Raw genomic sequence first — 18,443 nt, forward strand, 5'->3', positions numbered from 1 at the left:
AAATTATCTCGGCTTTCATCCTTTCCCCTGCCTCTCCGCGTTCTCCCACAGGAAAGAAAAGAGGTACACGAGTAAGGCAGCCGCGCGTATAACTTCGTATTTTTAGCGCTTTCGTCTTTCGACTTCGATGTCGAAAGAGAAACCCGCGAAAAGGAAGGAAGGGGCGGTCGCCGAAGTGGGACAAATTCTCGTTGATCAGATTGTCGTCTACGCTGGACGTACGATATACATAATAGGTGTACATATATGGCTGAGACTGTAGCGGCAACGAGATCGCAGTCCATACCAAGGTGTTTTCTGGGTGTTGAGACTTATTATTTCGGTTTTTCTTTCCAATTGTTTACGTAAAAACAAAGACCATAGATTACGAATGCGTTATAAAAAAGAAAGGAATTTTCTTGTATTGCTCGAACCTCTACGGGCGGTGGCGGCGACGGCGCGCCGGTGGGGGCGGCTCGATACGCCAGAGAACGAATAGTAACCACGATTTGTCGAGGATATCTATGACGAAAACGATACCTATGACGAATCTACGATTTCCTTTGCTTCATCAACCGTATATTTCTGCCGGAACTTTTTTATCGGACATCGGGCACCGAACCGGTGTTACGCTTTACGCTGCCTATATTTACATGTGCAGGTCGCTAGTCGCCCGTCGCTCGTTGCGCGTCGGTGTGTTTTTAGCACGATCGGAGAGCGCGAGCAAAGATCGAGAGAATCGGGACATTGTTCTGGCCGTGAAAGCTTTACGAGCGTAATTTGAACCGATGTCACGAGTTTCGTGGAATCCCCTCGCGGATCCAACGAAATTATCTCTGCCGCGAACAGAATCAGATTTCAGAAAGAAAAGATTTCTGGGACACTCTTTCGTCGAATCATAGGACGCGGCTCGTTTATTCAAAGACTGCCGCAAACGACTAATCGGGGATGCGTGCATTACGTCTCCAGCCTTATTTCGTCGGGTGAGATCACACTGTCGATTAGAACGAGCCTCGTCAAGGTGAAGCGCAGGCTCGCATTAGCAATTCTTAACCGCCGCTTTTAGAGACGATTGCGGTTCGAAATAGCCGTGAGTCGCTCGACACGGCAACAAGTCACACGCTTAGGCGACGGCTCGACGCGACACCTCGTGATAACGATGTTTCCCGCAACGACTCTCCCAAAAGGCCAGGTTCGTTCGCAACATCGTAAAGCCGAGCTCCTCCAATTATCGAATGCAACTGCACGCTATTTACCATGCATGCGGCTCCATTGTACGAACAATCGGAACGAAGGGCCAAGTTTTAAGGGTTGAAACAGGTATTTCAATCGAATCGGTGTTCATTCACGACTTCGAATCGTCCGTGTATCATGATTCGTGTGATTCATTCTTACAGCGGTAAACGCGTCGACCAGGCTTTTGCTTTTTTCAAGACTTGTGCCATCTTCAACCATTCGTTGTGCCACAATTCTACTTGGTAAAATCTTCAAAACCGCAAAAGTAATTATTATTTTTGCGACATGTTAGTTTACATGCTATCGTTTAAACGGATTTCTACGATGGTAGATTCTTCGAACGTTTCAACCCTCTAATACTCGGTTCATCAAATCCACGGTCTAATTAGGAAATGGATATAAATTGGAAACGAGAGAAATCGGAAAGCCTGGTTTCCCAGCATCAAACTCGTCGATGATGAAGCGTCGCGTCGGTACGGCGGTCACGACCGATTACTTTCCATTAAAAACGGCTGACCGTGTGTTTGCATGCGTGATCGTTTGTTAATTACTTCCTAATGAGCGTTCAGAGGGGATGAGGTAAGATCGCATGCCATAGCCAGCGTAGCTTGTCGAGCAAATTGGAGAAATGATGGCGTGCGAGCCAGAAATCCTCGATCGTCGGTAACGAGTCACGTCACGACGTCGCGACTCGCGACGCTTTACTTTACGCGATCACTGTCGCGGCGAAACGATCGCGTTCGTTCGTTCGTTGGTTTATTTGTTCTCGGATCGGACATAAATTGACCGACACGCGACCAAATGCGATATCGGGGTCAAAGCGTCGCGGAACCGATGTGGCGTGTCCATCTTCTCGTCATCTATTCGTCGCCTCGCATCGTCGCGATGCTGGGGAAGCATCTCGAGTCGAACAACGAGATCGAATCGTTGCAAGCTTTCTCGAAATTCTCGCTAAGAGAAATCTCGTACCGCGGCTATAAATAGCCGTCTATTGCCGCTTCTAATTATAGACCCGTCGCGCCATGTTTATTGTACTGGCAATCGACGGATAGCGAAAATAGCGATCCGGAAATTTACGAGCAAATTCACCTGGCTTCGTCGGCCTGACACTTCCGCTGTTGTTGCGAAACGTCGCCCTGTTTCCCCGACCGCAATCGGTGCGCTTCCTTCTGGCCGACCGACTAGAAATTGTGGACGACCCCCGTTCAATTTCCTGAACGGTCGTGTCGGATGTTTTGGTCGTGTTTCGTCATCGCGAAGCAGAAAGCTCCGAGAAAAGCTGTTGCAAAACTTATGGTCCGAGCGAGAACATTTTCGTGAATATTCGACGACGAAATCGAGCGTCTACCGAAACGACTTCAGCCTTGGGCTCCTTTCGAGAAATCCATGTACTCGATTTATCCCTATGATAGCGCCGATGCCGATGCCGATGCCGATGCCGATGCCGACGCCGACGCTGATGCCGTGGCGCAACGCGTCGGTACTTTTTATAAACGAAGCCGTGCTGCTATAGCTTTCTGTTTTAGCAACAACTGCAGACGTTGCGCTATATTTCCGACGGGGAGCAATTACGAGCAGGACATAGTTGTCCCATGTTCGCAAGTTAACACGATGTATCGCATGCCCGTCGAATAGACGATCGTTGAATGCAAAGTGCTCGATCTACGCGTGGCCCAGTAGTACCGGTACTCCGCGTTCAATTTCCAAGATCGGCTCTAACCGAAAGTCCGATCGATTCTCGAAGCACGCATTCTCGGATTATTCGCGAAGAAAATACCAAAAAATTCCATCCATTCTAACTTGATTTCGTAAACGATCGGATTTAATGGAATCAATTTTCTAGCTTCACATACCGATAGGTACAAACAACGAGATGTCCAGGGCGGATGTAAATGCTAAGATCAGTACTTTCGGATGGTTTTCATGAAATCAGGAGTTTCCGAAATCCCAACGTTCAATTTGTTCCGATGGCCTATACACCAAGCCACGGTAGTTGCCATAAATAAAACAGCGTCGAATATTTTTGGTTTGCGCCTGGAATATCTTTTGCAGACAGTTGTCAAAAACTGGAAAAAGCGACGTACTTTGCGACGTACAGTTGTTGAATACCTCTGCTGCACGGCCTTCGGTGGGAGAAACGAAATCGGATTACATACCCGGAAGCGAAGCCTGAGTCGATGGAGATACAGATACAGATAGGAGTACGAATACGAGAATACGGATGCGGATAGAGAGCACGACTCCAAAGGCTGGATCGAATTTGTCTTTCGCTTGCGAATAACCGACTAAAGCCGGGTAATAGAAACGCCGTTCTACCGCCGAGTCCACTATCGACTTAACCAATTCGATGGAAAACCGACTTCTCTAGAAAGCCTTGTTATCCTCTCGTTAATGCCGCGATATTCGCGGATTCTCGTTTGGCCGAGTTCGAAACCAACGAGCAAGAATCAATGAAGAGACGGAAGACCGGTACGAAACGATTTCCAAAAGAAAGTGGAAATTGAGAAAGGGTGGGTGCAGATATTGATGAGGAAAAGGGGACAGCTCGATGTAGAGGGGAGGAGAACGGAATCGCGGTGTTCATAACGATAACCGAATGCCGATACAATAGTCGAATCAACGCGTTCAGTCCCGGCTTGGCTCGCTCGTCCTTGACACTCGAAATCCACCGCGGGGGAGCGGTCGAATTGGCTGACCTTGACTGTGAGCTGGCGCGATGTCGTCGACTTCTTGCAAAATGAACATTCGCAAGACGGTGGGCAAGCGACTCTGTGACGCTACGATCTAACCGGAATTAACCAACGGTCGCAATTTCATTCCGCATGTTCCCGATTCCCGAGCTTCTCGCAACAGATTATTAAATCGCGTGGCGAAGAAATCGTCGAGTCCCACGGTCCTCGCATCCGAAGAAGGTCAATTGTATGGATTGCGTCGAATCTTGTACTCACGGTTGCAGCAACCGTCGAAATCTTGACTTTTACACGACTTCTGAATGTAAATTAGCAAGTTATCTGCTGCGCTATCATTTACGACTTAGAACCGACAAATAAGACACGAAAAGGAGTAGAAGAATACATGTAGGTATGCGCATGTACGCACGGCGTAGAGTGTATAGTGTAGAAAATAAAGAGGTAAGAAAAGGCCGTACGAGGAGGTTTCAGAGAAGGCAAGCACGATTCGAGCGCAGCCTTGAACCGGCGCTCGATAACGTCATCGTTTACTATTAGTACGAGTTACCACATTACAGTTTGTACGCGACTACGCGATACGAGACTAAGCGACTAGACGACAGCGCGCAATTCAATGGTTCGTTCCATCTTTTTCCACAGCGTGATACATTTCTTTTGCTAGCCGCGACTCGTTTCTATACATATCAATTTCTGCGACCAAATTCGAACTTGTCGGAACCTCTTACCATAGTCGATATACATATATCTTCTTCGTCTTCTACGACTGCTCCGATCAACCTCAAAAGTATTATAATGTATTATACATATATTACACCGATATTAAGTATTCCACTAACTTGTTCAAAACGGTATTAATTCCAAGCTATTTCATATTCTTCGATTTTCACGTTCGACTTCGAACGTACGCGAATATCCTAATACTTTTCGATTACGTGCTTCACTTTTTACAAGTGTCTCAGTCGCAAATGATCGTACGAATCTGCCCAAAGTTTATCGAAGCCTATCGTGTATCGATTACAGGAAAATTTGCAAACGCGTTCGCAAACCGTTCGTAACCGGTTCGAATCCACAATCTCTCTCCCGATCTCTGTTATCGCAGCGGAACAACGCGAGAACGAATCCGCGACGCGTTCGCGTTCGCGTTCGCGTTCCCGTTCCCGTTCCCGTTTCCGTTCCCAGAGATCGTTTATCGGCGCTCGTCAAGATTAACGCTGACGTAATGCTCTGTTTTTAAGCTAATCTGCTAATTCTACCAGAAGACAGAAATTTTCTAGGTCAGATAGATCGCGAAAGATCCGCGAGTCGACCACCAACGACGTAACTCGTAAATAACCGCGGACTATCTGCTGTGACCTTAACCTTCCAGTCTTTCTTAACGCTGCTGCCATCGTTTCTCTAATCTGTCTCGAGAGATTTCATTCGTCGACACGAATTAAACTTGGAAAACGCAAACTACGCTTGGCAAGTATCCTTGAACAAATATCTTCTATTCGCAGAACAGCAGCGCGACAAAAAATATTTTGACGCAGCTATTTCAACATATTTTAAGCTACGTTCTCCTCATTGAGAAAATACTCGATCGATTGCTGCTGTATCAAATCGATAAGATTCGAGAAACCGAGGTGATCTTTTGTCGAAAACCTGAAAACGCAACGACCAAAAAAGCGCAGGGCGACGCGTCGCTTTTTCACGCTACGCTATACGCATAACAACGTTGGCTGGTGCGCCTTGAGCTTCGAAACGTTGAACGAGTACTTTTCCAGGCCGTTAGTCATCGTCGCGTGAAACCGTAGTATCTGGGAACGTGATCGAGCCTGTAGAAAGACGCTTCTGCGGTCGCGGTCGACTGTCGTACCGCGAGTAGCGAGTATCGAGTGACCATTGACGCCGAGCGCGAACCAAGTACATACATACATATTCGTGTTCAGGTTCGTACGTCGCTTCTCATTATGTATCCAGGCCCAACAGGCTTTATTCGACTTGTTCGCGGGAAACAGAGAAACGAATGGCACACGGTTCGTTGGCCCGGTTCGCCGCGACCACGCGCAATCGTCGCAAGCACTTCTTCCGCACTCCACACCCCGCAGGAGGAACGAGCGCGTGCCAACATCTGCGAAGCGAATTTCCTGCAACTTTGCTTCCCGTGCAAACTTTTAATTCTCAGGAAAGTCACAACTTTTATTGCCACGTGTCTCTGTCTCTGCCTCTTTCTCCTCTCCTTCTCCCTCCTAATCTGCCTGTTTCCCTCGATCTTGAACGAGATATTTCTTCGACTCGTTGGATTGCTTCCATTCGATCACGACCTCCTTGTCCGTTACATTAGTTGATCGGTATACAAATTTGTGAACGTGCTACGCTGACTTTCTTTATTTGTCATCTGCAACATTACATGATCGCATTCGACCCCGTTCGACGTCGTTTCCAAACTTTTGTCTCGATTTGCGAACAATGTTGCTATATGAAATAAGTTGCTCGAGGAATGGACAATACTTGGACCGGTGTAATATTGCGAAGAAAAATTGTAGAACGATACTCTGTGTAAGCTCGCGAAACCGTTTACGAACCGCGACACCTGAAACGCTCATCCAGACAAGTTTAGAAACTTGATCGCGAGCTCAATAACATTTTTATGGAATATTCATGGAATTCTAAAGAAACGTTTAGAGGCATATTCGCGCAACAAATAATTTCGCTTTCGCCCAACAGTCTCAGCGACAGATGCAACCATCAATCGAAAGGACGCGAGGTGTGTCTGCCTTGTAGACCTATTTATTTTTCTGGTTAAATCAACGAAAAACGCGAAACGCGATTGTCGAACTGGAACTGAAAACTGACGTAATCGGTCGAAGCGAAAGACAAACCACGCGATGACCACGATCATCGTTCGCGAAGACCACTTCCGATTTTGTTTGTCCATTTCTGAAACGCAATTCGTTACTTTGAACGCGGGCGACAGCTGTTCGCTCGTTGCATTCCATTGCCGAAACTTCCAACGACGATAAAGCACAGCGCTGCCTAGCAGTCGACAAGAGGCTGATGATAAAGAGGTCACGCGTCACGCGACGATTCAGCCGACCTCGAACGACGCGCGGCGCGCAACGCGACCCTCGCCAACGTTCCTTTTTGGTCGGTTCTTTCTACTTGTTTTCGTCTCAGTTAAGCCAACTAACTAGGACCGACAAAGTTACCATAGGCGATCGTAACAGAGAGTGGCATCGTTAAGGACACAGACAGCAGCAGCTGCAGCCTCTTCCGAGGACGTTGCGGCAGCGAGCTGACCGGCATCGTGATAGCAACGCGATCGCTCGAAAGAACTCTACTCGCACTGTCCTTCGTCGACTTTGGACCGAGTGCTAAAACGCGCGCGTGGTTTTTGGACACCGTGAGCCCATAGTTTGACGGTTGGAACCCGCGCCGTCCGATCGTCAAAGTTTCGTCTCGACGTACATTATTAGCCCCATCCTTGCATTGCGTCGCTTCGCTCCTCGCTAATCCAATCCCACGGAGATTAACTGCCGATTATTCCGAAACGTCGCAATAACCGCCGGCCAAGAATTGCTAATACGGTGCTTAACGGAAGAGAACAAGTATCGATCGTGAGAAAGCGAAGTACTCTTGCCGCGGCGGTTCGTCCGTGACTTGCGAATAAAAAAGCAACGACGAAGGAAAGGGGCCGATGCGAAATTCCGAAAATTGTTCTCCCCGATCATCCATTCGTCTAAAAAATAATCAAGATTCGAAATATCCTGTAGGAAAGTCGATTTCACGAGCGAACAGATTTTCGTCGCGAATTACAAATATCATTTGAAACAGCATACACCGTCGTCCATGAACCGAACTCCTAGAAAGTAAATGTCCGAAAAATGAGTTTGACGCATGCGACGAAAGAAACGGTTCGCGACGAGGGACCGTTTCGCACGACAGAAGATAAATCGTGGCGATCGCGACAAGAATCTCCTACATACCTAAAGATAGTGTGTCCGAGGTCGAGATCGCAAGCGGAGAACGCTATCAACGCTGTCAGAGGTTCCGCGGTCAACGATACCAGTGCCCATTCACGATCACCGTCTGCAACGTGCGTCGTTTTGAAAGGAACACTGTCCCTATCCCTGCCTCTGTCTCCGCCCCTATTCCTGTCCCTGTATCGCAAGCCGAGACCCGGAATCGATCCGAGCCGTGGAATTTCGTTCGAATCTTTACGGTGAACGATTTAAAATGTTCGCCAACACGAACTAAAAATTTCGAAGATAGTTATTCCTCTTTCGCGAAAACAATGGATACCTCAAGCTCTATCCCAGAATCTTCCGAAGCAAGACGACCGCGAATCAATACCGCCTTGCTCTCGTCTCGATCCTGCTCATTCCTTCGAGAAGTTTTATGCTATCGACGAGGTCGCTGTCGCTGTCGCGATGGCGTAACTTGAAACGATTTTTAATAAGAAAGAACCCAACGATTCAGACAATTGCAGATCCATAAAAAAGTGCCAAACGTTCCTACGACATTTTTTAGATTCGACAAGAGACACCTCGGTAAATTGCATTTCGGGTGACCTCCCAATCAAAAGCAGACGAAAGTGTCGCAATCCGAGGAGTCCGCGCTCCCGTTAAAACCTGGCGACGCGTTCGAGAATCGGGAATCGAGGATCGATAATCGAGAGAATCGAGTATTCAAAACGGTGAGGAGCACCTTTGATCGCGGCGATGTGTGCATCGTACTCGCTCTTGCTGCGCACACACTCGATCCTGCAGGCGGTTAGGAAGCCTCTGGCAGCGCGGTACTCGCTACGCCATTCCAGGGTGCGATCGTCGGGTCCCAGATGCTGCAAAGGACTGCTGCTCCTCCCCTGCGACAGACTCTCCTCGGACGGGAATCTGGTAAACGAGGTGACCGAGCTAGACTTGCTGGCGTGGCTGGTCGCGTCGTGGCTGTGACCGTGGCCGTAGCCGTGACTCTGGCTCTGATAAGCGGAATCTTCCAGGGTATGCTCGTCGCTGGGTGTCCTGCTGGTTTCGGCGAGCAGCCGATGCGACACGCTGCCCATCATCTCCCGAACGCTCTTCCTGACGGTGATCTTCTCGAACTTGACCACTTTGGCCCCGTTCAGCTCACCCTCCTCGACCAGTCTCTCGAAGCTCTCCTCGAACGAGGAGTCGCCGGTCCTGGACAGGGCCATCTTCGAATTATCGGCCGATCTGAACTGTCTCCTCTGCTCGCCACCCTGGAGCATCTCCTGCTCGAAGAAGCTGATCCGGTCCTGCAGACTGCCGCCACGTGGTGTCCTCGGGCTGCCGCCGGGGCTGGCCCGGCTGCCGGCCGGGCTGTCGCCGGCCGCGCTACCGTTCGGCGGGCTTCCGGTTCTCCTCGGCGGCGTCGACATGCTCGACGAGAGACGGCTAACCCTCCTCACGGGTCGGTCCGTTCAGCTCGCCGTTGGGCGAGCAGCTTGCAGAGACAGAGGCCGGTTCTCCGGTCCCCGTCCTAGCGGCAGGCGCTCTGGCCGAAACTCATGCCGTGCCCGTCCCGCTTCCGGCCTCTGCTCGTTTCACGGTCAAGCTGCGCTCGCAGACACCTGCTATCCGCACACCACACCCTTCGAGCACCACCACCGCCGTCGACGTCGTCGTCGCCGCCGCCGCCGCCGCCGCTGCCGCTGCCACGCGCATCGGCAGCCGGAAAGCCGCGTCTTCGTCGTCCGACGCGAGCCACGCACACTTTTTCGCGAACGCACAGGGAACCGTGACGAATCGAGGAACGCGAATCGAACTATAGGAGGAGAGGGCCGACTACAAGCGTCCAATTTTCCTTGTCGGATGCACCAATCTCGCCTGGCTCAACGCCGATAGCCGACGTCGACGCGAATATACGAGATACGCGATATGCGTTTAACTATCGTTCACGGAATGCACTCCGGTTCTGACTTCGACTCCGGCTTCGGCCGCACACCACGGCCGCCGGTTCGATATTAGTGCCTCTCTTCTCTCTTCTCTCTCTTCCCGACCTCTCTCGCCGGGTCCCCACCTCGTTTCGCCATGCGGTACCCTCCTGACCCCCCCCCCCTGTCCCACTCCACGTCGGTCCGTTCTCCTTATCCACGATCCGCATTGCACGATCACGGGGACGACGACAACCGGCACCGCACAATTACGACTCGCGACCGCCGCGCCGGGGCCGGTCGCGATCACGGATTCCGCGTGTCGCTGCGCCCTCCCCTGCCCCTTCATTTGCCACCCCGCGCCACGCCTCGTCTCTTCTAGCCTCGTCTCGCGTCGCCCGACGTCGCAGCGAGACCTGCCCACGCCGTCGTCGACGTCAGCGTCGACGCCGACGGGCTCGTCCAACAACCACCGGCTTTTAACGGATCTCTCGTTCTAGCCAACGCACCTCGGGTATCAACGATCCAACCTTCCTGATGGCAGAACACACCGGTGGCCGGGGTTGGTCGATCGATGCCTTTATCCTGCGTCCTTCTCCAAAGGCCGACGGACGCGACGGGAGACGGGGCGTCGGCTCGAAATGTCACTGCGCCCGCGAAACGTTTAAAACGTACCAAACCTATCCACGGAGATTCCCACGCGGAGATTCACGCGGCGATCGCTCGTGGCAGATCACGAGGATTAGTTGGATCTGGCGAATCGACCAACCCAGGTTTCGACAATCTTGAAGATGGACGATTTAGGGAATCGTTTAATATCGAGGCAAGCACGGAGATGAATTCGTTTTCTGCTCAGAGCCCGATATCTTCCACGTTAGCGAGTGTGTTCCCGCTCATTCCGAATCCTTCGCGACCGACTGGAAGGAAATGGAGGGTCTTGGGCCGATCGTGTTTGAGCAGCGAAACGAGATCGTTCGACCGCTACAAGATAGCGAAGTAACGACGGAGTAACGCGGTAGAGAGGTAGCGACCGAGTTTGTTCTTCATGCGCGAGACACATTGTAGCGACCCATGGATATTACAGTCGCGAGTTTAGCAACTCTCACGAATGCGCAATCTTCGTGGCACAGCTCAATTCTCTCGAGGATATTGTTATCTTGTATACAAGATGAAAAAAGAGAGAAACGAGAAAGAAAGACGCAACGACGATGACCAGTCAATTCCAAGAAGGTAGAAATTCGAATGCTCGCCGTTTGATCGACCGGTAACTTTCTATTTAGTTGCTTCGAGTACGAATCCATTCGTTGATGGAAATGAGAATTTCGTCACGGATTCGCGTCGGTGCAACGCGTGCAATACATTTTATCAAAAACCAACATTGGTACGTCTTTTTCCTGTTCGCACGTCTCATTTTCTCATCAGAATTGTACATATTTTGATTTCAACCCGCGAGGAGATTGAAATTCCTGGCAAAGTAAACGCTTTATAAACCCGAAAGCTTTAAAAACGCATTAGGTCAAAAGCGTCTATTTTTGAAAATTCCAACGTTTACTTGCTCGAAACTCCCGATGCTTCCTGCTTCCATCTCTGCGAGATTCGCGGGAACATGCGTTTCAGAAAGTTACCTTGCTGTTAGAAAGACAAGAGCGCGTTCGATGGACATCGAGCAAGTATCTAGAATTCTCTCATCCAGCTTGTCGAAAAGAGCTCGGAGGGTTTCGTTCAATTTCAAGAACTTGAATGATTCTATTTGAAAGAGTCTTTGAAATACAACTAGCTATCTAGGACTCGACTCTAGGGTGTTCCACGAAGCGATAGGAGCAGCTGGATCATAAAACGTGGTTATATGAAAACGATTGTGGTCCAATTTTTCGATTTCGCGGTCGGTGTAGCGTTCGAGGCGATCGAAGCATTCGAATTCGAAGACTTACTTTGAAGTTGCTGTATGGTGGCCTGATATTCCGCGAGCTTCTCATCCACGTAATCCTGGCTCTGATTGGCTATTATTTCCGCGGTGCTGGGGCCGCTGGATTCTTCCTCGGTCTGCGAATGTTCCAAAGGTACGCCAACGTATTCGTAATCGCCGGATCTGTAGGCGCCGATCATATATTCCGGCGGTCCGGCGACCAATTGCGACGACGCTGCGCTTTCCACCGAGCTCTGTCAACATCGAAACGAGAACGTGAACGCGCGGCATCGCGATTACATCCGTTTACCAAAAGGGAGATGCAAACGATCATCGGTAATTCGTTTCGAAAAGTTTCGCGTCGTGACACTTTCGATTATCGATATAACAGATATTCCTCTTCTAGGCTCCAGGATTTCAGGCTAAGGAAAAGACATCCTTTGCATTCGTCGCTGATCCGTTTCTCGAGTACCGGCATTGCGAACCGTCTGTTTCGCGTACAATAGACCGTTCATTGCCCGTCGATGCGTTGCGGTGTGGTGCGAAGCGGTACGACGCAGCCCGCTATCGGTCGCTATCGCCACGGAAATTCGATGTCTGAATTATACGCGTCCCCGCGTATTTGCGATCAAACGTTTTGAAACGGTACTGGTCGCGCGTACCTCTTTACGATCGTTCACCACGTCACCATTGCAAATATTTCAACAAATAATGAAAAATGAATGCGCTTTGTCAAAGTATTTCGTGTTGCAGTGAAGTTGCAGTGAACTGGTTTGAAATGAAAATAATAAAAAGTCAAACGGTCGAGAACATTACGGAACACAATTCGAATAAAATAAACGCGAAGAAACAGGAAAATAAGTATCGAGATCTAGCGATAGCGCATCGGTTTACCGAAGAAATTCCGCTACGTATGACGCTGCTTTTGTCCATGTATCATCACATAACCAATTTCAATCAAATTAATTCGATGATCGTTCCAACGGTTATATTCGTTGATCGAGGGAATGCGAGCGCAAACTCGAATATTCACTGAACTTAGACGACTTACCTGGATCGGTATGTAAGGTCTGGGTGTTTGACCGGTGAGAGGAAGAGGCGACGGCCACCTGGGCCTGGGACACTGTATAAAAGACGGTGAGCCGAACACCGGCGAAATCCCAGGCGAGATCGGTATCCCGATCGGCATACCGACCGGCATCCCGATCGGCACCGGGCTCATCGGATGCATCGTTCCGGAATACGTCAACGGCGACGTAGGATGAGCATGGTGAACCGGTGTCGGTGTCTGCGTCTGCGTCGGCGTTCCTCGAACGCGTTGCGGATGCGGCGAGCTTGAAGGTGCGTAGGGCGATGGGGGTCTCAAGTGGCCGGGCACGCTCGATCTTGCGGGCCAACCGCCCCCTGGTCCTTGCCCGGGCCCTTGTTCCGATCCGGATCCTGATGTCGGTCCTGGTCCTAATCCTAATCCTGACTCCGAACCGAGTTTTCCATGGGGTTTTAATGGCGGCTGCGACATCTCTGGCTATTTAGAAGATTCCCGCGGTTCGCTTAGCATCGCTGCAAAACACGCGACTTATTCTTCATCCGTTCGTTCATTTTCGAACAATTTTATAATATTTAATCATCGAAACGTCGACAGGTAAATTTATTCTGTTACGTTCGATGTCAGCGAAAAGTTAACGTCGTTGTTGTGTATTCCGACGGTCGGATTCGTAAAAATCAACAAACCGTTCAGAATCTATGAGTCATCCGTTTCTTTAAAGATAGAGTCAAATTTTGTACCGTTCTCACCAATACTTCGGCATTCGACCAAATCTAAGCACAGAATCGATATCAATTACTTTTTTACTTGGAAAAAAATAATTACGATGGAACAAAATCGAATCGTTTCAACTGCGAAAACAACAATGGTAATAACAATGGTAAACGGTTTAAAACACACGATACACGACACACTTTGCGCGACATACGTCTTGGAAAGGAGCACCGATTCTTACAATTCGAACGAGTCCGATCGAGCGAATCCGACCGACTGAAAATTAATGTTTCCCGACAGATGTTCCTCTACCATAGAAAGGAGAAGTATAGATTGACATTTCATTCACGGAAGATTTGTTTTAAATAGGTGTCGATCGCAAACCGTGATGTAATATCACACAATATGTATATCGGTTAGAACTTGGAGGATCGTGACCCACGACCCGCGTCCCGCGACAATTCGGTGCAAGCTAGAAACGTCTTGGACGCTTAACGAGCTCTGGGTCGCGCGGTGGCAGTGAGCAGGCAGATTAGGATGGGCAATCATCCAGAAATCTCTCGAAATAGGCGCTTCGATTGTCTAGCTTTCCGCCGACCCGTGCACGTTGCCGTGTAGAAATGTGAAAGCATGGAAGCGTGTGGAAAGTTAGTGTGGGAATTTGGAAATACAAAAAATGTGACGTTACGTGAAAATGATAATTAGAGTTGGTTTCAAGTGAAAGAACCACGGACCAACGAATTGACGGTTAAAAACCGTAAATAGTAACCGTATTGTATGCTCTCGAAGCAGCAGGGCAAGTACTTCCAAAATTATTACTTGAAAGAAAAACATCGAGCTACTCCTATTGTATATTGCCGTTCAGTCATTGAAAAGCCCACCAACTCCCACGAAATCAAACCAAATTGATCAACGAAACTGAAACCACCACCAAGTTAATGTATTCTATTGTAGTACAAATTTTCTCATACTTTGTATAACTGTTTCACATTACAAACATCCTAGTGGTATTCGATTCGGCTCGTTCGAATAAGAAAAGTATGGACAACTATAAACAACGAGACCAAAACCTATCTCGTCGAGACGAGCTTCCTTCGTTGAACCAGCCATAGAAACGCATACCATTGGTATAATTCCGAGTTCGAAGAAAGTCGAGGCGATACGATTGGACGGTCGAAGGTCTAAAGGTTTTTGGCTGGATATCGAGTGTAGGCCGACTAAATATAGCGAGAATTCTATTTTAAAGGGACTCGAGCGGTGCTCGCAGACGCGTACGACACGGTAGGTGTGTGTATTCGCATTTCCAACGCCTGCGTCCAACATTTCATATACATATTTCGGAAAGGAATACGCGCATTGCCGTCGGCAATCGACAATCGACAATGATCAATATCGTCCCAAAAGTCCACTGGAACGTGCGCAGCTGCATGGGAGCTTGGAATTTTGGTGGCTTTCGATTCCTTTTTAGCAGAAACAGAAAGTCTCTATTACCATCGAACAATTTATTAACGTGGCATTTACGGAAAGTCTGTTATGTATTGACAAGCTTTTTAACATTCCGTCAACGGATCGTTCGCCACTGGTCATATTTATTAAAAATATCTTATAAATAGATTACCGCATGAATTGGCAAGATTTGATGGCTCGGTGATAAGACAACCGTTGTTTGTTTCTTTCTCTTTGGTAACATAAAATCGTATATCGTCTGCGGAATAGCGTTAAACGATGAAGCATCCTCATGAGAAAGAAGTGTTGCAGCATTCGCGGTCTTAATATTTTGCTTTGTCGCAGAATTTCGTCGATTCGGACCCCGCAGCAGTCTGCATCGCTCGGAACTCGGAACTCGGAACTGCCTAGATATCTTCTATAAAATCCAATGCATCCGTTCTGGGAAGAAAAAGCTGTAGTGGAAATTCATCGGGGGACATGCCCCTCGTAACTAACAAACTCTGGCTTCCAATCTGTTCCCCGTCCTTTTCATGTTACAGTTGACGGGCACGGACGAGACCGGCGTAATTCGGATTCGGGTTCAACGTCGTTTCTTCGATTTTGATAAATCATCGAGAAGAATCGAGTGCCTTCTATTCTATAAATAAGCTGCGAAACCACTCGCAAACGAATTCAAACTCAAATTCCAGAAATCGAAGAAAAGGTCGAGCGAAACGAAACGTTCTTCTTGCTGCGAGGTTCACCGACACGAATCGAGCGGAATGGAAGACCAAAGACAGTGTCTTGTTCCCGAAGCGAACATTGTGCAAAAGGTTCTTGCTCGACGTACTCCGCGATCCGAATAAAATCACGCGAACCGACACGCGTGAAATTCTCAGGTATCAAGAAGACATTCCGACGTTAACGTTATCCATTGGCTGGATCCTGGACCTCGGATGCTGCATCCGAAAATAAGATTACTGCCGAATAAACGAACAGAAATAGGCGATGTTCCGAACGGATGCTCCGGATTCTCCTTCTCCTTGCACAGGTTGCTCGTGTAGTATGTGCCGATTAATTCCGATCGCGTCGCACCGATTATTGTCGAAGCCGTGAGACCGAACCCAACCGACAACGATTAATATGAAGCTAAACGAAGAAAGACTGGACCTTCGGTTGGTCCGATCTCTGCGGTAGCTAGAGCCAGCGAGAGCCCACGAAAGCTGCGCTTTTAATTAAAGCCATCGAGATTTCCTATCATCGTGAGCATGTGTACCAGATATCTCTATATTTTTTAATGTTGCCCAGACTTCTACTGCTGCGTTCAACAAGAACAATACTATTCGGACCTTACGATTCGTAGGTTTGGGTTCGGTAGGGTACGAGAGAGTACAGCCACGCCTATCCCATCCAATTGCATAATTTTCACGCGTGCGCTAATGATGGAGACTACAAAATAGAGGCTGGTCAAAAAGGAGTTTTAACCCGTGTGTTAGCTGATTAGTTAGAAACCTTGGAAATTCTTTAGCAAACGTGCCCTCGGTTCTCGAGGTTCGAAAAATTATCGAATCGTCGAGAAATTCTACTCTTCACGATCTTTAAACTCTTGTACATTTTGCGGAACGAACATTCGCTAGTAGCATCGACATATATGTCTCTTTCGACTCTGAATTTGTAAACAAAAACGTGAATAATACGACAAAATAATACGAAAGCGAATCAAGTATTATATTGGAATCATAACTACCTCTGAGAAATGTACGAGAACCGAAGGAATTAACAGAGTATTCAACATTCTAACAAATGAACACTCGAACCACTCCTGGAAACAAAAGGATATCAGAGGGTTACATAGATGTCACAATCAGTAAACGAGATAACAATACCGGTGAGACGTTGAGCTGTCGATCGAGGAAATCCGGTGCACAATAATCCAAAGTCACTGTTGTTTCCGTCGAGAATATTAAGATAGCGATAGTGATAGCGAAAAGAAAGAGAAAAAGAGAGAAAGAGAGAGAGAGAGAGAGAGAGAGAGAGAGAGAGCGCGCGTGCGCTTCGATCGGTTTCGTTCAAAGTACGATCCCCTAAACTCTCATCGGGCACGACGTTTTCACGTATAACACTCGGGTGTTCGGGCCCCGATGATTGAGGGGGTGATCGATCGTGGCGGAAAAATCGTGCGACTCGCGCAACGACTGGTTCGTATTCGGTTATTCGGAGTCGGTCCACGGCGAAGACCGGTCACGAAGAGACTGGTCTCGGTGCTCGGTCCTCGGTCTACACTGGTTCATCGGTTCAGGACGATTGCCGCGACATTTATATTTAACTTTGGCGTCGCTCGACTTTTCAGCTACGGATACACACGTTCACGCGAGGCGATCCGCCTGGCGCAACGACGTTCTCGCTCCTGTTCTCCCTTCCCGATCTGCTCCGCTACCGCTCCTCGTTTCCTCGTCTCTCTAACCGCAGCCTTCACTGTTCGTCTTCTGGCGATCTTCCCCTATCCACACCCCGCGGTCAGCCTGCCTTCGAACGACGTCGACGGCGTTTCCGTTTATTATCGGCGGTGAACTAACATTGGAAACCATTCGATCCCCTTCTAAGCGAGCCTTCTCGCGAGATGCTGACAATCTGAAACGTGGGAATGTATCAATGGGAAAAATCTGTGGTTTCCTTTTTCGATCGATCGTACCTCCATTACTGTTAAATGCAACCTTTCAATCTTGGAATCGTTAGCGTCTGTTGTGTCGTAGTGAATAGTTCTCTCTCGGTTCATCCGCACTTTGGAACATTCATTTTCAAAAATGAAAATTCATTGGCGTCCTCATTTTGCTCGGCTTTTTTCAGAAATTAATTCGAGCGATGACGTCGTGATGAAGATGTCGGATGAACCGACGGTATCGATAATCGGAGCAACTACGGAGTACACACAAGGGTCTTACAAACAAAATTGCTTCAATATTTTTCCGATCGATCCGATTATCCGTTAATAGATGGTAGACCGATTAACGGATCGAACTCAGATTCGAAGACTCAAATATCTAGAATCTAGAGACTGGAGTATAGAGAAGAAAATCTAGAGCGACTAGAACGGAAATGGATATCGTTGCATGGATCTTTCTACGACTTTTCAAACAAGATTCTTGTTCGCCAAGAACGAGTGTTTGCAGCATCGACGGATCGTCTGCAGCTTCCAATGGAGTTCCGAAAGGGTCGAGGTGTTCGAGGAACGACCGGAAGTTGACAGCTGACCTGTGAGGTCGATGAGCGCCTTGACCCCGTTGCGTGCACACCAAGGGACCTATTTTCATTCGTTTCTAGAGAGCGCTACTTAACATGTAGGATGTTACTTTGATGGAGCGAACGATGTAACTAAAAATGTGACGTCTTTCCGTCGAAACCAGCGAAACTGATTTATTTCAGTATTTCTCCGCATGGAAACGACCGTACGCGTACTTGCACATACCGATATATTGATACTAACTCAATATAACTGCAACAATTCTAATACCATTTCGAATACCATTTCAATGCCAGTCTCGACGTCAATTTTTAACATATTTGTTAGCAATA

The 18,443-nt window shown here is 48.4% G+C and overlaps 1 protein-coding gene across 4 annotated transcripts in view; it reads right to left on the bottom strand.

Annotated features, from left to right (window-relative positions):
- Positions 1-16,813, bottom strand: part of Msp300 (Muscle-specific protein 300 kDa) — a 103,727-nt gene extending 86,914 nt beyond the window's left edge. For 2 of the 4 annotated variants that reach the window (XM_078192032.1, XM_078192033.1), the window contains exon 1: positions 8,592-9,923. In XM_078192032.1, coding sequence (XP_078048158.1) covers positions 8,592-9,282 — 691 coding nt within the window. In that variant the 5' untranslated portion in view covers positions 9,283-9,923. Of the gene's footprint in view, positions 1-8,591; positions 9,954-11,708; positions 11,938-12,734; positions 13,244-16,756 lie in introns of those variants that run through there. The other 2 variants (XM_078192031.1, XM_078192034.1) reach the window with 2 other exon arrangements.
- Between the last annotated feature and the right edge of the window lie 1,630 nt (positions 16,814-18,443).

This window comes from Augochlora pura, chromosome 10, assembly GCF_028453695.1.
Source record: "Augochlora pura isolate Apur16 chromosome 10, APUR_v2.2.1, whole genome shotgun sequence".
Taxonomy (NCBI): domain Eukaryota; kingdom Metazoa; phylum Arthropoda; class Insecta; order Hymenoptera; family Halictidae; genus Augochlora; species Augochlora pura.